Source organism: Schistosoma mansoni, chromosome W (assembly GCF_000237925.1).
Source record: "Schistosoma mansoni strain Puerto Rico chromosome W, complete genome".
In the NCBI taxonomy this organism is placed as follows: Eukaryota; Metazoa; Platyhelminthes; class Trematoda; order Strigeidida; family Schistosomatidae; genus Schistosoma; species Schistosoma mansoni.
The window spans coordinates 24,910,361-24,932,365 of NC_031502.1; the positions used below are offsets into that span (position 1 = coordinate 24,910,361).

The following is a 22,005-nucleotide window of genomic DNA, read 5'->3' on the forward strand; positions in this document are numbered from 1 at the left end:
GCCGCATCCTAGCTGTCCATTGTATCCCGTGCCTCCCTCTAGGTGTTGACGTCTTCATGATCCAGTCGATCACCAGGAGAAAGAGAAAGGGTGAGAGTTAGCAACCTTGCCTAACACCGGTCTTTACCTCGAATGAAACGGTGAGTTTTCCGCCACGGACGATTTGGCAGTTAAATCCATCATAGGAGTTCCGTATGATATTGATTATCTTCTCAGGTACGCCGTAGTGTCGAAGAAGCCTCCATAGTGTTGTCCTGTCCACGCTATCAAATGCTTTCTCGTAGTCAATGAAGTTGATGTAGAGTGGTGGATTCCATTTGATTGATTGTTCCACAATGATCCGTAGAGTTGCGATTTGGTCTGTACACGATCGATCTTTACGGAATCCAGTCTGTTGATCTCGAAGTTGGACATCTACGGAGTCCCTCATTTTGTTTAACAATACCCTGTTGAAGACTTCCTGGTATTGAGAGAAGAGTGATGCCCCTGTACTTATCACACTTGCTGAGATCACCTTTCTTTGATATTTTAATCAGGTGTCCTTCTTTCCAGACTGTTGGTACTTGTTCTTCATCCCAAATCTTACTGAAGAGAATGTGGAGCATCTTTGCAGTTGCTGCTACATCTGCTTTCAGTGCCTCTGATGGAATGTTTTCTGTTCCTGCCGCTTTGACGCTCTTGATTTGTCTGATGGCCATGCTGATCTCTTCGATTGTTGGTGGGCCGACATCGATTGGGAGGTCCGTGGGTGCTGTTTCGATGTTGGGTGTGTTCGGTGGAGCTAGTCCATTCAAGAGTTCTTTGAAGTGTTCTACCCACCTGTTGCGTTGTTCTTCAATGCTGATGATTATCTTGCCTTCCTTGCTTTTCACTGGTCTTTCTGGTTTACGGTAATTTCCAGCGAGTTTTTTTGTTATATCATACAGTTGTCTCATGTTTCCTTCTCTTGCAGCCTTTTCCACCGTCGTTTCTAAATCTCCTACATATTAACGTTTGTCGGTTTTGATGCTCCTCATCACTTGCTTGTTTACTTCTGTGTATTCGGCTTGTGTCTTGGCTTTTTCAGTTCTTTTCGACTGATATTGATTGCTTCCTCCTTGTTCCTCCTTTCCTCAATCTTATCCAGTGTACCGACAGTGATCCATTCCTTGTGGTAGTGATTTTTGTTGACCGGAACCTCCTGACATGTTGAAGCGATTGCCTCTTTTATTCTTTTCCAGTTGCTCTCCATAGTAGTTCCCTCTCCATTGAGTAGATCATGAAAGGCTTAGAACTTATTGTTGAGGTCTGTCTTGAATTTGTTGAGGTTGTCAGGATCCCGAAAAAAGCCATATTAAACTTTTGTGATGTTAACCGCCCCGTTGTTCAGTGCTTCTTAAGTTTCATTTTCATCTTGGCGACCAGCAAATGATGATCGGATGCTATATCAGCTCCTCTTCTGGTTCTCACATCCTCCATCGTCCTCCTGAACTTTTTATTGATGCAGATATGGTCTATTTGGTTCTCTATGGTGTGATCCGGTGAAGTCCATGTGGTTTTGTGAATGCGTTTATGTGGGAATATAGTGCACCTATGACCAGTTTATTGAAGGCACATAGGTTTACAAATCTCTCACAATTTTCGTTCCTTTCTCCCAGTCCATGTCGTCCCATGATGTCTTCGTGTCCGGTGTTGTCCATTCCAACCTTGGCAATTAGGTCTCCCATCAGAATGGTCAGGTCCTTGGTTGGGCACTTCTCGACGATCGACTGCAGCCTATCATAGAATTGGTTTTTAATGTCTTCATAGTCATCGTTGGTAGGCGCATAGCATTGGATAACGTTCGTTTTGATGCCTTCTATCTTTGTTTTGAAGGGGGCTTTGATAATCCTTGGTTCATGAGATTCCCATCCTATAAGTGCATTTTGTGCTTGTTTGGACAGCATCAATGCAACTCCTTGTGTATGTGGGGCATTTTCTTCTTCATGGCCGGAGTATAACAGAAGCTCCCCTGAAGATAGTCGTTGTTGTCCAACCTGCGTCCAATGTATTTCACTGATCACAAGCACCTCCTGGTTGTATTTCTTCATTTCTGCAGTAATTTGAAAGACTTTCCAGGTTTTCCACACTGTTCAGACGTTCCATGTACCTATAAAAATTGTTGCTCTGGTTGTTAGAAGGTGCATCGGCCTCATGACTTCCGAAGAATCTCGGTTTTCATCATGAGGCATCATAATTCTTCTTTCAACTCCCATGGCAGAGTTAAAATGGTTTGAATAGTTTTTCTTGGTTAGTGTTTTTTTACGAGTTAGTTTTCTATGATATGGGGTCGCTAACCCAATACCCAACCCTCCTCCTTTATCCGGGCTTTGGATCGGCAGTAGCCCCCGAAGGAGCTACAGGCAGAGTTAACCAAATCCTGAATTTGGTTACTCATTCTCTGAAGAAGTGGTTTACACTGAGTCACGAAACGTCAGAAAATCTAATATTTCTACTCTTTGGGATATTACAAATATATTATTTATATATTTACTAAAGCTTGAGTTTGTTGACCGTATTATCTTACTGTGAGGTTCCACAGGCCGTGCAGATTGGTAAATAATTTGACGTTTGCTGGGCTACATAAAGCCACATCGATCTGATTATATCTACATTGATCAAGTAGTTGTATACTTAATGTCCTTGGTCAAATCATGGAACTGACACAAGTAAAAGGTATATAACGTAACCGTATCTTATATTTCACTCTACCTTGTTACCTCCGCCAGTTGCAGTGAATAAAATATACTGGATCATTCAAGTGGTGTATTCTCATTCTCTACTCATAGTCAAGTTCTAGATTTCGTGATAGTTATTTCATAATCAGTGTTTATTTGTATAGTATGTTCATTGCACCTTTCAAGTGTAAAGTAATTTCATAAGATTAATAGTTCATGTTCGTAATAAACCGTACGGTCAAACTATATTTGCATTTGTTAGTTATATATTGATGACGGCATGACAGACAAAACAAATTGCTGTACAATGAAAGTAAGGAAGTTTAATGTCATTTTTGAAATAACCACATCAATGACAACCGACTGTGCGACTCCTTAGTGGGAGAAGCTATAATACATCTATGAAACTTGATATCCACGGGCTAACAGTCCAGACTTCTTTTGGGCTCAGAACAGACTGCTTTTTAGTGATTACGATTTCTATTTGAGTAATCCAGATACCCTTAACGTATGATATTTCATGGACTGAATAAAGCAGAGAAACATTCAGTTTATAAAGTGGTGCAGTGGGATTAAAGATAACTTCATCAGATTAACATTTCCCGGCTTATCACGACTCTATGAATAGTGTTATAGAGATTACACAACTATTGTGTAATACGACTCAAAGTTAAAGTTCATGACAATTCAACTTCGTACTTCTTTAATCTTCAGTATCAATAGTAAATGGAAATTTGAAGTGGACCTGATTCCTTATCTCACTACTGCTCATCCTAAGTTTTTCGTTCAGTATAATGGTTACTGCATTGAAATACTACCATACTTGCATTCTTCATTTTTATCCTTGATTAATCATATTTTTTAGATATTTTGCATATGAATGATAACTTTAGTTCCTTAACAGAAATTTAGTCAACTGTCTGTTAGTTGTATTCTGGAACCTATTCGGCTAGTATTTGGGAGGATCATTTTCATAAGCAACATGGTCTTCTGTTCAGCCACCTTTGTCATTCCGTTAGTTTATCATTCGGTTTTTCTGTTTTCCGGGTGATCCTACATGACATGACTCGAAATCAATCACAATGGTGATTTAGGTGGATTCATTTTCCGGATTTTTCTAGGTCTCGGACATTTTATTACTTGTCATTTTTTTTTCTTTAGATACCTAATTATTTTAACATAAGTACCTCTGGACGTTTTTGGGTAATGTTTTGTGTGGCAACGTATCTATCTGGTGTCCCATTGGAAGGAATTATTACTGCAAAACAACTCATAATTAGAGGGGGTTTTGTGGAGAATTTAGTATTTTCACAGTTGAAATCATGAGTCAATTGAAGCTAGACCACCATCGAAAACTTGGTGAACGGTCGCTCAAAATCGTGGATTGGTTGAAGTTAGACATTAACACCGTTGGATGCCGGCTCAGTGGTCTATCGGTTAAGGGCTTCGGCTCGAGACTGGTAGGTCCTGGGTTCGAATCCCGCAAGTGCGGGATCGTGGATGCGCACTGCTGAGGAGTCCCATAATAGGACGAAACAGCCGTCCAGTGCTTCTAGGTTTTCGATGGTGGTCTAGCTTCAATTGACTCATGATTTTCAACTGAAAATTCATAATTATCTTAGGTCTATTTGCTGCGTATGTTTTATATCATTTTTAAAAATTCGTTATATGGTCTGTTTATTCAAATCATACGTATTTAAAAACAAGTAAATTTAAATGAACACTTTCATTCATATACTTGTATAGTTACACTGTTGTTTGTTAGAAAAAATTACATCCGTAGATCAGTATACTGGATTGAGAAGCTTTTATTTTAATTAGCTAATCTAATGTACAGAATAATCCATCATTAGATTATTATTAGATTTCACAAACAAAATAACCGTCAAAACTGGAATAGACTGCTGCACTATTTTTTTGGTCATTGAAATAAACATTCATAATCTGTCTCACCATTTTGATATATCTACCGTTTTTTATCTGCTCTATATTACATTCTTCCTTATGGTTTAGATCTCATCATCAGTTAGTAAATGGCTATACTACTGTGATTACAACTGATGGTATTCAACGTGCAAACGGACGTAATTCACACACGGAACTTACCATTTCTAGTGCGCCCAGAGTACCAGCAAATCAACATGATAGGGATTTCTGGTCAGCTTTGATAGGATCTCTGTTTGGATCCCATAAGTTTTCATCTGCAAAGAATACTTTAGCAGCTGTTGACTCAACTTCTAGAAGTCAGGATGCAGAATTACCTGACAGGCAACGCCCTTTAAATGATTGGACTGAAGTCGATGGTTTCTGGGAGTCTAACAACGTATCTGCTTCCTCTTCACTATCAAATTCTAATGTTAATTCCCAAAATACTCAAATTGACGTGTCATTACCACCAGGTTGGGGTGAGTAATTCTTACTTTGTTTCAAATTGTTTTTAATCACAGATACACCATTTCGATTTTAAGTTTTTAGCTTTCCAATTAATTTTTAAATAGAGTTTTGACAGGGTAGTTCTATCGGAAATTTTAGCTGATCATCTAACAAAGTAATCTTCAGTCACCTTTAGTTTTTTGTCAGTTATGTCCAAGAATTATTGTCTCATATGTGATATATTTTATAGAAATTAAATGCTTTGTTCCCTGTGTACTGATAAGTTAACAATTGATTCAGTCTTTCATAGTTCATGTAGTTAAGTAAATTTGGTAAACAACCTTCAATCAGCATAGATCCTCTCTTACTGTGATGTTTACTTATTGAGCTTCCACTCCGCACTTAATTCTCTTACGTTACGATGTTGTACTTTGACCATTTATTATTAATAGTTGATAATAAACTCATTGACATTCACTGTAACGTTGAAACACTACTGTGTTTACTATTTTCAACTTGCACAACTTTTAAACTTTTTGTTATACGCGGTAATTGGATTTAGATTTACAACTGTTAGTGAAATGAATTGAATACTTTGTCTTTGTACTACAACACTTTTCTTTTATAATTAAGGTTTCAAAAAGTATATTCATGTTAATTATGTTAAAGTGGTACTTTGATCACGACTTGTGATACTAAAATATTAATTATTTAAATCTACTTGAGAGCGATTATTTTGAATATTTCTAATCTTGTGATTTCTTAATCTATTGTGTAGATGCGTCATTGGAGTCGCACTTGATTGTATTCTACTACTCTTTGTGACTCTTAATAGTGTGTGAAATACGTGTTGCTTGAATATTTTATGGTTTCAATACACTTGTTAATTGAATTGAATACATGTCAGTAAGTTCCAGGTGATGTCAATGATGAACTGCTTCTATTGGGGCACCCGGTCAGTATTCCAGCCCTCACACAAATCGAATGACAAAGTGTTGTGCATATACACTTGGTACCTCCTTGTACCAAATGTTTATGTTTATGTGTAGAATCTATAACGACACGTTTCAGATTTGTCACTTAGTATTTCAAGTAAATTGTTCGTCTTTCTTTGGCTTATTATTTACGTTGTATATAATCAAAGTGCATATGTTTGCAGATATTATAAGCAATCAGCGTTTGATTAGACTTTCACAATGAAATTAAAAAACGATTCTGACTTGCTCTTTATGTGTAAAAGTTTCAATTACTCTCATATTGCAGCTAAATAGATACAAAACCGAATTGTGTATTATAGATTTATAAGAAATCACTGTTCTCACATTTTGTAAAGTAGTCAGCCTTTAGTGTTTAATAGTGGTTAATATCTTAAGAGCCACGTCTCATCTCCATGTTTTTTCTATTAGATTTACCTACCGTAGTTAAATTATTATTTCTACCTTTCTAAATATAGAAAGACGTTTTGACAAGTCAACTCAGAAATATTATTTTATCAACCATAAATGTAAAATCACTCAATGGGAGGATCCACGTGAACGTGGAATGGATGAAACACAACCTCTCCCGCCTGGATGGGAGAAACGTTATACGGCCCAAGGACAAAGGTTTTTCATTGATCATAATACCCATACTACTACCCTTGTTGATCCACGTACTGGACAACATGCTGGGTAAGAAATATCATATTCGCCTATTTTATAATATTTGTTTATGGACAATCATTACTTCCCTAGAAGTAGTTCTTTAGTTTGGATTGTAAATGAGAACGGGAAAAATTCAATTCGCGATATTTATCATATTATTAATAAGGGTTTGTATTATCTCGTTGTCAAAGTTGATTGAATTTTGGTGAATTTTATGTACATATCGTAATAAAGACATCAAAATGTAGTCTTAAATATTAACAACGGAATAATCCAAACCCCCACAAATAATTATATAAACATTATACCTATTGAACAAATTAGTGATTATCTGGGCTCAGCGCATAACGCGTTTGGGGTTTAAAACTAAAGGTACTGTGTTCAAGTCCCAAAGTGAACATCAACATTTAGATATAGATGCAACCAGCGGATGAGCCTCAAATGGGACGATACTAGCCTCCACTGCTTGTATTCCGTATATTCTAAACCATGTTATTTATTACTTATTGTTTTTGCTCGTCCTTAGTATTTATCTGTCCTTTTTCGTAAATCTATAAAAGAATATTTTTAAGGACAGTGGCGATCATCACTATAACTTAGTTTGTTTTAACAATCTCCTACTAAGAAGTTATCAGGAATTCACTCACCAATTTTAAAAACAGTTTGATGATAGTAGTAGTTTAAAGAGGTCTTCAAAAGTAGATCTCTTGTACATTGCTGAAGACCCACAGCATAACTTTGGATCATGTCAATCGGTCATGTAGATTAGAAACTAATGGTAGCTGACAATAAACCAAGTAAACAATAACTTAGTATCATTCTTTATTTGACTGTATTGATCATTATCAAGGTAATGTATGCAAATGAATTTGTTTCAAGTAAATATAATATCTATGTTTTCTTGAAAGGTCGGCATTATTAAACTGCACGAAGTGAAACACCTATTTGTGTTTTTAATAAAGAGGTTCATTAAGCAAGCTTAGTCTTCTCGTGGACATTGTGTTTCCCAAATTACCTCAGACTACTTGCGAGTAGTAACACACCACCTGGAATGTGTAAAAAGTTCAGTTTCATTTCTGAAATTAATTAGAATCTCCTTTTCATTTTATTCCTTTATTTCCCATAGTTCACTAGGTAGTATGGGAGTCCCATTGCAATATGAAAGGAATTTCCGATCCAAAGTGAATTATTTTCGTGCTTGTTGTACAAATGCCATGTTAAATGGGCAAACTAAACTTCTTATATCAAGAGACAATTTATTAGAGGACTCGTTCCAACTGGTAAGAACGTTACAGAACGCATAAATATTTTAATTTTTTAAAGACGAAAAGCTAGTTTCCTGTACGCTAATGTGTGATTTCTGTATAATTTTTTTTAAATTATGGTATTCGATGTTGAATGGTACAACACTGAGCTTCATGGCTTTATAAGTACCCATTATTTCTCAGTAGGTGAGAGTTTCTTGACTAGATTTTGATGACTAAGAGGTACGTTAGGTTGTTATCCAGCTATTCTGGACCTTTAATTGCGGTGATAGCCTTATTAATTAGTGATTTCAACATGTTTGACAGAGTGATGAACGGAATACTCTCCATCCCGTATTTTGACGTAGTGTCTCATAAGAGAAGATTAGATAATTACGTTTAAAGATTCTAAAACTTATCACTTCTAATTACAGTATCAAATCATTAACCAGAGGAACATAACAGCCATGAAAACTAAACTTCCGAATAAAACAAAATAATCTAGGATCACATCATATGTTATGATACAACCACAGTAACAGAAACCTATCAACGTAACAAGACACGCGTTGATTAAAGTTAAAAACTATTTAACTCTATTTTTAAATAATTCGAAACTTCAAGCTTTGTTAATACCATGATTTTGTAGTTTACTTGATATAACTAACGTGTACATTTTGAAATCCTTATACTTAAAATAAAAACTAGAGGTAGTTTGAACATTGACTGAAATTTCCAATTCTTGTTTGAATCAGGAATTGGTAAGAGTTCTATGATAAAACTATATGAATGACTATATCTATGCATTGAGCATCAAAAAGAACTGCACAAAAATGTAAATGCTTTTTATAGATAATAACCAGCTAAAGTCTATCGAGTATTCATAGCATACTTTACATTAATATTTAATGATATTTTTCTAGTTAACTTAACGTACTTGTTGTTAACAGCTCACAATTAAATTATTTAATGTTTATTATAAACATTTTCACTTCGACCACTTTAAACTATATTTTAACACGTTAGGTATCTCAAATGTCTTCATCTGGTTTAAGAAGACGTTTATCAATTACATTTCTACATGAAGAAGGTTTGGATTACGGTGGAGTAGCCAGGTATATGGGCATTTTCGAATTGATTGTATTATGACACTTGACATCATTATAACACTTGTATTAAATAACTGAGTTTCTATGTAATCACGTGGTAAAATTTTGAAACTCTTCTCATATTCTCGATTCACATGGTTATGTTGATAATTTTAGGTAATTTTGATTACCAACTGACACGAAATGGAAAAAAAGAGAATACTAAATAGCATGTACCCCCAAATGCCCTGGTACGGCCGAGAGTGGGGAGAGTCACCTCTCCCTCTCGAAATGCTCTCACATGACCACGTGCATACAATCGCTGACAGAGAAGTCCTACTCAATGCCTTCTCGCGGCGGGGGCGTTGTTTACGAAATTGAGAAGACGAAAAGCGAATGTTCGGCGCTTTAACCGGGTTGGTGGATATGGAGGATCCACCTAGGGGAGTTAGAAAGCTCTGATTCCAAACCAATGGTGCACATGAGCTCCAGGATCCTGAAAGAACAAATGGCGTATGAACCAAGTGTTGGTAACCTGCTAACATGGGACTGCATCTCCTTGTGTTGCTCCACTACCTTGTGTATTAGATCTTTCGGTCAAAGGCTCCGAGTGTAGCTCTCTAAGAAAACCACCTGTTTCGGTTTGGACATCCGGGCAGTATCCCAGCCCTCACACGATTCGAATGATTTATGTGGCGCATATCCATTCGGTGCCTCCTTGTACGAATGTTCATGTGTTCTACAATCCTGACTATATTAAGAGGAAACAATTTTCCTATATGTTCTACCTTATAATGTTTTTGTGATGGTGGGTGTCAGTACAATATAAACTACCACTAATAATAATCCTCATTTAGCAGGATGCTTTCTGTATAGCTGTCTACTTAAACTCCGTTAATCATGTCAGTTTTTGCAGTATGTTATCACTCAAAATTTGCCACTTATTTTTCAAAGCATTTCTCAAGTAAAATTGTTCAACCTTCTGTGGATTTTTTTTATCAAATTTGGTCCCAGTGTGATGAATTAGTCGACGTACACCAAGATGAAGTAATTCTTTAGAAATTGTATGTTAACCGATTTCACATAACTCATGGAACCTAGTGAGACGTATGATAAATAAAGATACTGATTGTTTTTCTTTTACTATTCTTATTTTTAAAAATAAGCAAACCTGCTCTTGCGACCTCTTTGCATTTATTATTATTATTATTATTATTATTATCCGTCGGTTTTTTTCCTTACTAAAATAACCGCAGTCATGTATACAAAGCTTTGTTTTTATTTTTGTCTCACTCATTTTAATATTCAGTATATCGTGGAAATGGCAAAATTCAGAATCACTCATATGTTTATGTAACTGAATTATTGTCTTTTTGTCCAGAGAATGGTTCTATCGTCTTTCAAGAGAAATTTTAAACCCAATGTTTGGCTTGTTTGAGTATACTGGAACAGATTATGCCTTACAAGTAAATCCAGCCTCTCATGTTAATCCAAATCATATGGCGTATTTTCGATTTGTTGGACGCTTTATTGGTATGGTAAGTTGAACCTCGTACGTTTATTTTTTTCAAATCTCTAGGTGATTGAAAGTCGTATAGTATTTTAATGTTAGGCAGTTTAAGAAAGCTGTCAAAAAGAAGCTCTAGATATAGGCTTTTGCACCAGTTGGTACTTCTCAGTAGATGAGCATTTAAGTTATCTATCTGCTTATAAATATCCTTTGCTTCACATGTCCATTTAACAAGTGAATTTAGCAAATCAAATAAATTGTGTATATATGAATTTTTAGTAACCAGTCCTTCTCAGTATAATTCTATTCTTTAAATCTATATTTCAGGCACTTTTTCATGGTCGCTGTATTGACGGCGGGCTTACTCTTGCTTTTTATAAACAAATTTTGAAGCGGAAATTAACATTAGAAGATCTTGGTCATACGGATCACAGTTATTATCAATCGTTAATTTATGTCAGGTAAGATTGGATTTCGTTTTAAAAAAAAAACAAAAGCGAAGCTGAAAACCCAATACACAAATATGTAATCTAAAAATCTCACATTGATCAGGGAGTTTTATCCACAACTCAGCTTTCTATTTCCTAACAAGTCACTAAAGTATTGTTATCTCTAGCTTAGAATGAACCTGTTTTGTTTAGCATGAGATGATTTTAGTTCCAACTGATGCCTTTTAGGATCCGATTGCATACACAAATTAAGGGCTTAATACTTCCTTCCTAAGGATTTAGATGAAACAAATGTAGGTAATGTTCTTCTTAGTTGCCTCCCCCAATTGTTCACTCATACAAGTTTAAGCTTTTTGATTGCCTAATTGTTTTCTCTTCACTCTTTTTCCTCTTCATTATTTAGAGACAATCCAGTTGATGAGTGTGATTTGGACTTGTACTTTATTGGAACCTATGACCTTTTAGGCGTTTTGCATGAAGACGAACTTATTGAAGGTGGCAAAGATATTAAAGTGACTGAAGAAAATAAATCCGATTATATCAGGTACACAAATTTACTACCTACTAAAAGAAGATTGCGCGTGTCTACTAAATCATGTATAGAAAGCTCCGGGCTCTTTTTTTAGACAATTCTCTAGAGATTAATATTTGTTTTCTTGTATGTTTATGATTTATGTGTAATTATGAATTTCATAGAATCGCAACTAAAATCTCCATTACATGAGGCTTTTATTGTAGAACTTAAATGTTGCATACTATTTCATTCGGTATACTCTCATCCTAGTTGTGACTGAAGTACACAAAAGCTGACTGAGTTCAGAATGGCTTCAAGTAAAGATAGAAACTGATTAAGCCTATTGCAATAACGAAGATCATATATTTGCACATAGTGTTGAAGGTAACCTGACTGGAAATTGACTTTGCTTTGTGATGACTAACCATCATCGCCTTCATATCGATTTGTTTACGATACACAACGATCAGTCTATTGTCTTTCGCAAGAACTTTGTTTATATCACCTGTGACTGTGGTTTCCAATCAAAATTTGTATTGTGTTTACTGTTCTAATCTATCATTTTCATCCTTTCTCTAGATGACTTAAACTGAACCAATAGGATTAATAATGGTTTATTAGGGATGAAGGTATTTCTTAATCTTCCTTCAACGAATATAAAGCAATCATTTATTCCACGAATGCACTTATTAATTAATCTGATACTCCAATAAAATCATCTGTAGAATGGTGTCTCTGCTCGCCTCATGTTAATCAATCACATTTGATATAGTGTTTGTTACTACTTCTCACTTATAAACTTTTTGAAAATAAGTGATGAAAATTTACTAAATTTTTGTCTTAGGTGATCAGTAGCGAACTATGCCATAGTAATATACAATTGAAAGTAAGTACTCTCACTTTTTCAACACGATTTTAGCTGCTACCCTGATGTGGTGGTCGAGCTTATCTATCGGGGTGATTCGACCGAACTACATTGCTTGGGACGCTTGCTCCTTTATATCGTACCATGCTAGGCAGGTTGGTTGGAAAATGGTACGCCTGAAAGCAGTAGCTTAAGATCCGGGGACAGAATAGTACTGGTGGCTGTCCAGGGGTATGTTCACTGCTCAGCACTGTGCTGTGTTCTTCCTTATGACCATGAAGCATAGTCTGTGGAATTAGAAGACATGTGCAGACTGCAAGTTTGTAATCATAGGTGTCTTCGAAGCTTTTTCGCTTGCATTTCCTGGAAAGACCGAGTGAGCGATTTTGAAGTTAGGTATAGAGTACTTGGCAAAGGTGCTAAATTGAGTGGTAAGACAGTGAATATTCTTCGATTCATATGTTAAATACATTTAACCACCACCTACCTCGATGAGAGATACTTCCTAGTGCAGAAAGAGATTGAAAAAAAGGTTGGGGCGGACAAACCAAAATGTGGCATCAGTCCATTAAATCATTAATTTTTGGTTTGAGTCATGTTAACAAATGCAAACTATCTGTTTGGAGTCCACGTGATAACCGTCATCAGTGGTTAGACACTTTGAGTATGACTGAGAATCGCTCACTATGACCCTAATTCATTCACTTTTCATCTTCTCAACGTTGAATTCCAGTATCCCCTCATGTTTGACTTAACTATGTCTCATTGATTGAGGAACTTTATTTTCAAATTGCGAAGTAATAAAAGTCATTTGTATGCAGATAATAAATGCCTCACTCCATAACTTTTAGCACATCAGCTTCTACATGATTATGAAATGTTCTGTTCTAACATTTGTCAAGCATTCTTCGGTAAATATTTAGTAATTTTGATGAAATTCAACTGAAAGCTTTTATTTCGAACACTATCTATGCATAATTTCAGACTGATGGTTGATTGGCGGTTCAACAGAGGAGTAAAAAAACAAACAGAAGAAATTCACAAAGGTATTTTTGAAGTACTAAATCCCGAATGGCTGGAATTATTCGATGAGCGTGAACTTGAAGTAGGTCTTTTGAAAAAGTTCGGATCACTTCAAGTGTTCTACTGTACTATATCTAGTATTATCGTAATTCTCTGTACTGAGTATATATCCCATAATTAACCTATATTTGATATTCTCGCATATACTGTTTGCTGTCATTTATATTTATTCAGCATTTTAGCTCGATTAATAGTGTTTTAGACTTCACCTCAGTAAACTTCCAGAGCCTTATTTATGAAGCTGGCAGCAGTTGTCTTTGGCGAGTGATAATAACTAGCTAAAGTAACATGTTGAAATGAAAATTTAACGTTCACACCATTAAACCTTAGGTGTACTATAAAACTTTTTTATTCCCACGACATGATACACAAAATCGACTAGATAAACTGCAAAAAAGTACAATCTCAGTTTCCTATCCACCATCTACTGCTATATATTCTTGTGTGATGTCTGGGCAAGGATGATAATGATTGGTTGTTTGCTTAGTCAGATATGTAGATAGTCTGACAGGTGTCAGATGAGTTATATATTCACCTATCCTTACTATTTATTATTGATTGATTGTTCATTGTTGTTGGATTGTGTCGGGTTTTGGTGTGGAAATATATACGTCCTAGTCAGGCTAATCATGTGTTCTTGATCTGAGTTGTATTGAAGTCCTGTAGAATAGACACTGGAAGGGAATCTAGTGTAGATATTCGTCTAAGGTAAATTAACGTCCCACTCGTGTAAACAAGGAAAACAAACCGTTATAACATTATGTTATTGTATTTTGGCTAATATGTTTACTTCACACCAAATTACGTACACTACCGTATCTACAGTATTACAATCAAATTTAACCTTAAAAATCAATCATTTCAATGTTGGGTGTTGGCAGATGTTACACTTCAATATGAGCATAACTCTTGTTAATCAAACTAATTAGTTGTATGTTTGTATGTGTGTCTAAAAATCTATCTGTCTCCACTACCTTCTGTTTCACACACAGAAATTCTTTTTTATCTCAACCCTTTTTCATGATTACACGATTAAAATGTGTTTGTAGACCCTGTATGGATTATTGATTCATTAGTTTTCTTTTGTTCTCTGTTTATTATTTCTTATTGTTGTTCGTTCTGTTCACCCATTACCTTGTTAATTAATTCATATAACTAGTGCTTTTTCTTTCAAAATTTTATGTTGGTCAATCCAATAACTATGTTTTCCGTTAATTGTAAAGATTAGTACTTCAATGTCTATTATTTGGACTAAGAAGGACGATTGAGTGCTAAAGCTTTTTCACTGACTTTCACCTAAATAGGTTACTAAGTCGAATTGCTCTATTCATCCTTGGGTTCAAGTAGCCAGCTACTATTATTCACTTATATGTATAAAAAGTAGTGTACCTCAAGTTTCTGCGCATAGAGTTGTGTTCGTTTACTGAATTATTTTAAACCACTGATAACAACAACAACAAAAATACTAACATTGTGAATAATCGTGGAATGAACTATCTTAAATCGGTTGAAAGTTAGTCAGTCATAAGCAATAAAGCAGTCGGGCACAAATTTTCAGTCTAGTTTATCACACTCAGTAAGAGAAAAACACAAGAAAGGGGGAAAAACAGAGGATTCAAAATAATGGTAGTAGAAACAACACGAAACTAAGAATATGATTCGAAAATAATGAAGCAACATTAGAATACAACGTAGACTAAGATCAACAATGAAATCATGTGGACAAACACAACATATTTTAATCCATGCCATTGGAAATGTTTAAAAAAAACCAATAACCTTATAAACTGGTTCCACGACCCAGTCTAACTATCACTAACCTTTTTCTTACTTACTTAATACTAGCAATCATTTGACGTCTGCATAACTGATAGCTGATCATGCGTAATACATGACCTTGATGAACACGGGTTTACTTAAGTAACCACCTTGTTCTTTCACCTCAACATCACTTTTTGGCTGATTATTTTCAATAGTTAGCAAATATACTGGTCATTTTGTTAATACATCTGTTGACTGATTTTGATGTTCACATCTTAGTTATTTTCTAGGATTTGTGGTTTTCCGGATTCCTCATCTTTTGACTTCTCTTAGTATAATAAATCCTTTCCCCTATTCGGTCGAATAGATTGATTAATTATCAAACATCCTGAATTATCAATTGTATTACATAAGGTAAAAAAGGTTTAATAATATTCGCTGTTTTTTATTTAGAAATTTCTCCTGAAACCGCGTTTCAAACTACATGTTAGAACTCTCAATACTCGTACCTTATGTCAAATCGGACAACAAGCTTCATTGGCTGGGACTCTGAAGTCTCGTGACATCTAAATATGCTTCCGTACAGTATCCAGTTGTTATCATTCGCTTGAACTCACCTAGTTAATGTAGAGAACCAGCATGATTTTCCCTCTGCGTTTCTAGGGTCTTGATTACTACTCCTCATAGCTTCGTTGGCATAGATGCAACATTTGGCCATCGTCTAGTATAAGTATGCGTTTGTCTGCATCTTACTGAGGAAAAGAAAGGCGTAGCATCGAGATCCATTAGAGTTCAATTTAACAATGAAAAGTCACAAGTGTATTTCAAAAACTACCAGGCTAACCATGAAAGTGATATCCGATTCGAGACAGCTTGGCTTCGATGCCCAAACAGCGATGAGATCTGCTCGTAACTTTAACTAAATTTTAGGAAGCACGTAGACTGATAAGAAGTCTCTGCAATGATCGTGAGCTGTGAAAGTCTATGAAATGAGAAGAGATGGAAAAAGGAGCTTCGATGGGTGACAGAGGCATCAAGGAAACAGGTATTAGAAAGACAGGTGGTGGTGAAACTATCTCGGGAGAGGACTAAACTATATTATCCATTCTCAATCTAGGAGATTAGATAGATAGTGAAAACACTAGGGGAGAGTTCAACTAACCTCCGGTTAGCTACCCATCAGTTATATTGTATCCCCAACTCTCATTGAGGTTAAAAAGATAATAGATTATGTAAATTGAAGTAGGGTAACAGGCCTTGATGGTTTAACCCCATAGATAATGGTCCAGTTTTACTAGTTAAATTGATTGAGATATTAGCTAGAGTCTAGGAACTAGATGTAATCCAATCTGACTGGTCCCGACGACTGATCGTTGTCGTCGACAAAAAAAAATGAAATCCCTTTTTCGACAACCATAGAAGGATCAGTTCGACCAACGTAGTGTCTGAAATACTAGCCTTTCCAACTATCCGACTCTTAAATAGAGCTTATGAAGACCGATCTTGGGAAATCAGCCTAGTTTCATACATGGACACGAATGTTCGCCCTTCATCAAGTTCTAAAATGTAGATATACTTTCCAACATTTTATTGTTGTTGTTTTCCTTGTTCCTGAGGCAGCATTCGATTCTCTTGACGGACACACTTTATGGAGGTATCTGACATTGAAAGGTGCATCAATGACGAACATCCATCTTTGCTCAGTACCCTAAATATAATCTCAGTATTGCTCATTTGTTAGCGTCAGCATGCGTGAACAATCCTTTAAGGATGCTTATGATCAAATAATAGTGTTGAACGGCTATCTTTTATTACTAGTGGCCTTGTTTTACAGCGTTAAAGTAAAAGCAAGCGATTTATTTTAATAGTTCACTATTACTTAAAAGTTTAAGCTCACCACCGCATAATTATTTCTGACCGCTGTTTATCACTCTCTACTTTTTATTTTGAAGCTCCTATTATCCGGTATGCCAGAGATTGATGTTGATGATTGGGAAAAGAACACGGTCTACATAAAGTACACACGATCAAGTAAACAGATTATTTGGTTTTGGAAGGTAAACAAATATACCAACTGTCCATCTGTCTGTGTTTATGTGTGTGTGTGCCCGTACCATAACATATATTAGATCTCATTTCATAATATTCATTATACTAGAGGGTAGCTATATAAGTAGAATTTGATATTTTACATTGAGTGGTATCTATTAAATAATTTTAACCTATATCATGAGAACTACTTTGCAAGAAATTTATCCTTCTGTTAAGTATACATTCACAAATATGACATCTATGAAGATGAGTTAGTCTAAAAAGAAAATTTTTTGCATTACAACATTCGCCTTTCTTGTCTTATGACGTATTCTGTTGTCTTTGAAAACCAGAATCTTTTTCTCAGAAAAAATCAAGAATATGTACATAATCCTTGTCACACAACTCCTTTATATTCTCTTGTTGTGATCCTACTAAAGAAATCAATCTGAATTATGTTCATTCATTAATTTATTTAACCCTTGTTGATCCATTGAACTTGTCAATTATTGCGTAAATCGCAGAAAGCTGTCTACCAACTAAATGAATCGAGTAACAAAAATATCATTTTATTATCGTAACATTTGTACTCAAATTGTTTTAAACTATATACATAGAGTTGATAGCTCCATCCCGATATCTTGCAATACAGTGACCCCAAAATCAGTCTCCTTGTTTAAAAAATGTAGACAAGCTTTAAGAACAAACTTATTGCTTTATACTTCTCATTGATTTTCTTGTCATTCCTACATTATCACATATGTTTCTGAACTATTGTCAATGTCTTCACAAAGGATCTTATCTGAACGAATGCACTGGATTTCTGTGTGCTTCCTTTTTCAATCGACAACGCTATTCACTATAGTAATAGTTGTATCATTCGAGAAAGTAATTTTATCTCCTATGTTCATCTACTTACTACCTGATTGAGTTCTATAGATTGATGTTTAATGCTTATTAAATTCATATTTATTTATCATGAATTTTTAGTGTTAATTTTTATGATACTTGACCGTGACATAGTATTGAACAACTCTGTGTTAAGTTGACCTAAGATAGACGTTTCATCATAAATCTACTTGTATTAGTGGTATGTTCATATTGTTTTCTTATCATTTCAAATCATGTTATGATTGTGGTGAAATTCAATGGAATAGAGTGATTGATTACCTATTCTGATATTTTGAAGCAATAATTTCCGGTGTCCATGAAAAGAATCGTGGTTAAACTTAACAACCATTTGTTTAGTTAAAAGAAAAGATAGATATGTGTCGAAAATCAAGTTCCAAACTTGTTTAGCTTTTTTCTAACAAGCTGTTTTTCTAATTACAATTTATTTGTACTCGTGGATATTTTGTTCATGGTTATTCTATCTATTGTTTTCATGAAGTTGATTCAAAAACTTGATAATGAACATCGTGCTCGTCTTCTTCAATTCGTCACTGGTACCTGTCATTTACCATTAGGAGGCTTCTCTGAATTGACTGGTGAGTAGTAACTTTCACAATATATCGACCGAATAATGTCTCTCCTGTAATTGACGTGAAATCTGTAGTTTTTTTACTGGAGTTTTTAAAGTATTTACCAATCACTAACAATAGTTAAAGTTAACTCAATATTTGGCATACAACTTTGTGAGTAGTTGTATTTATTTAGTTTCTATTTAATATATTTATTATCAGTTGCTGATATTGAGTAATTCTTTATTTTATCTGATTAAGTATATGATTAATATTTTTATCTACTGAACTTGCACTGGGAGAACTTACAGTAATCGATTCTTTCGAGTGATAATTGACTGAAGTATGGATTGGATTTTTCTCATTTGTTAATCATATATTAATTTGAATTCGTGAGTTTAAGGGCAATAGCACTATTTATGCAGTGCATTAAATGAGTTGATCAAATCAGATCACATTAAAAACTCCAAGTGGCTAAACAAAACATTTGTACCGTAGCCGTTTATGATTTGTAGTTAGTGTTTAGCTTTTTAGACAAAATATTTTTCAGTAGTAATTGTAGTATCAATAAATACTCTTGATTGTCATTAATTTGTTTCCTTTTTTAGGCAGCGGTGGTCGTCAATTATTTTGTATTGAGCGTACAGGTGATGAACAATGGCTTCCACGTAGTCACACATGTTTCAACCGGTTAGATTTACCGCCATACAATTCGTACGATCAATTGTGCGAAAAACTGCAAATGGCAATTGAAGAAACTAAGGGATTTGGACAAGAATAAATCTAACCACCTCTATGACACCCTTAAAAACACTTAAATTATGTTATTTTTATTGTGTATATTCCAGTAATCACCTGTCACAGTAATGATTGATGTGAAACGTTTTGTGGAGGTTTGGGTGGACGGTTAATTGATAAAATCAGTGGCATACTGTGTTTTGAATAAACTGTGATCTATTATCAATTAGTAACCTTTTTTAGCATATAATTTCCTTTTCCATTTTCTCTTTTCTATTATCATTATTATTATTATTATTGTCTCTGGGTAATGAAAATTATTTTATTATATATTTTTTTCTAAACTTGGTTATACTGATTTTGTCTTCAATCTACATGCGATACTCTCTACATATGTGTATTTAAAGGTATGTTTAGCTTTTGTGCTAAATTGATCGGACAAATTATGTTCGTTTGTTTGAGAGCAAAACGTGTTAGATGATGTGGCTCTCGTTACATCCCTAGTTGACAATGAATTGGCCTTATCATTGACTGACTTAATTAGACTAAAAACACAATGCATCATTAAAATCTAAGGATATTGGACTTCTCAAACCTTTGGATAAAATTTGCATCGACAAGTTTATAAGGCTTTTGAAATGCTGAAGAGGATTTGCAACTTAAATGAATACTTTTCGTAATTACTTCATCTAATATCATTCAGAATAACATTGATATATTTGTAATTGAAGCATCCGAATCAGAGAACACGACACCATCAAAAGTTTACCGTTTATGTTAATATGAACACAATCAAGATGAAATTAAAACATCCACCAATACTAAAATTATAAACGTGAAAATAATAGGTAATTTAACAGTTAGCGGAATTCTTTGTACTTACTTCAGAATCTCATTCCCGTAATGTTTGTAACCTTAAAGTATAACCCGAAAAAATTTCCTTAGCTTACGTTGATGTGCTCTCAAAATTGCTCGTGTCCATAGCATATTCATATGTCATTCATTTAGCAACCGGAATTTCATGTGAACTACTCCGTCTGTAGCTCTTCTAGAGTTACTGCCGTTCCAAAGTCCGGGTAAAAGAGGAGGGTTGGGCATCGAGTTAGCGACCCCATCCCGTAGAAAACTAACTCGCTAAGAAAACGTTAACCAGAAAAAATAATTCAAACCATTTAAAATCTGTCCTGGAAGTCGAAGGAAGAATTATGACACATCAGGATGAAAATCGAGGCCGACGCCCCTTCTAAAAACCAGAGCGATTTTTATAGGTACATGGAACGTCCGGACAATGTGGGAGACCGGGAAGACCAGTCAAATAGCAATGGAAATGAGGAGATACAAATTAGCAGTACTTGGGATCAGCGAACCCCATTGGACCCGAGCTGGACAACAAAGGCTAGATACGAGAGAGATGCTGCTGAAGAGGAAATCAGGAAAAGACGTTGGAAGTGGATAGGACATACATTGAGGAAATCACCAAACTGCGTCACGAGGCAAGCCGTAACTTGGAATCCGGAAGGGGAGCGGAAAAGAAGGCCAACTTTACGGCGGGAAATAGAAGCAGATATGAAAAGGATGAACAACAAGTGGAAAGGGTCGGATGGAGAATGCTGGTGGGCGGCCTATGCTTCTGCACTTTCTTAAGGTAATATTCTTTTCACTAACACCATTCCAGTCTCATACGTCTACTCACCTTTCTTAAGGAACTCCTATATCACGTTACCTGAGTAAACGTGTTTCCCATTTCAAAGGCTAAAACGTTTATTTTATATGAGAGTATCTCAAATAACAAAGAAATTGAAGTATTTCTACTTCAACTTAACCAGAAGAATTTACTTTTTTTAATCCTAGCGCTCGACCTGTTAGCAGATCGTACGCTTGGACTCATCAGATTGAGTCCAGATACTTTAAAACTCTAAAAGCGATTCTTTGATGTGAACTGTACATCACGGGCTCTTATTCGCAACTTCTGTGAAATACTCCCAATTCTCTCTCCAGATCTTGATCCATAATTTCCACTAGCATTTACCTGAGGACCTTAAAGTATCGGTTTAGGACTAAGCGCCGGAACACTACTAATCCACTGGGTTTTGATAATAGTTGTTTATGCGCTTCTAGACTGGAAGGTTCAACTAAAGTAAAAAGTATCTGTGATGATGAGCAATATATATTTCTTACCTTTACCTAATTTGTAACTCATATCACCCGGAATATAATCACAGATGAGTTCTATCATTAACTTAATGAATTCAACCAAGCGCTTTCATTGTAAAGCTAGTTGATAACTTAGATGTTCCAGTTGGCCGTTAAGATATAAGAGAGTCGTTCAGATGTCAAATGTTGACTCATAGATTACAAGTAGCAACGGTTGTTTTCTGCATAATTTTGGAGTTCCCAGTCTATTTTTACTCAGTGTCATCTTACTCTTTGGTTATCCCCCATATGCTACTTAAAGTTTTCCTTCTTTAACTCAGGTCTGGACGTAAATAATATGTTCAATGACCAGTAGTATGGACAGATAAAGGATTCCCTCTCCTTTCTGTCAATCCT

General features: G+C 35.2%; 1 protein-coding gene across 1 annotated transcript in view; it reads left to right on the forward strand.

Moving 5' to 3' along the window:
• Positions 1-19,796, forward strand: part of Smp_165260 (nedd-4-like E3 ubiquitin-protein ligase) — a 35,933-nt gene extending 16,137 nt beyond the window's left edge. Inside the window, exons 6-16 of the mRNA XM_018789091.1 lie at positions 4,710-5,101; positions 6,523-6,739; positions 7,839-7,992; positions 8,983-9,071; positions 10,426-10,582; positions 10,882-11,015; positions 11,407-11,547; positions 13,367-13,487; positions 17,179-17,283; positions 18,648-18,744; positions 19,326-19,796. Of these exons, the coding sequence (XP_018654569.1) occupies positions 4,710-5,101; positions 6,523-6,739; positions 7,839-7,992; positions 8,983-9,071; positions 10,426-10,582; positions 10,882-11,015; positions 11,407-11,547; positions 13,367-13,487; positions 17,179-17,283; positions 18,648-18,744; positions 19,326-19,498 (1,780 nt within the window). The 3' untranslated portion in view covers positions 19,499-19,796. The remainder of the gene's footprint in view (positions 1-4,709; positions 5,102-6,522; positions 6,740-7,838; positions 7,993-8,982; positions 9,072-10,425; positions 10,583-10,881; positions 11,016-11,406; positions 11,548-13,366; positions 13,488-17,178; positions 17,284-18,647; positions 18,745-19,325) is intronic.
• The last annotated feature ends 2,209 nt before the right edge of the window (positions 19,797-22,005 follow it).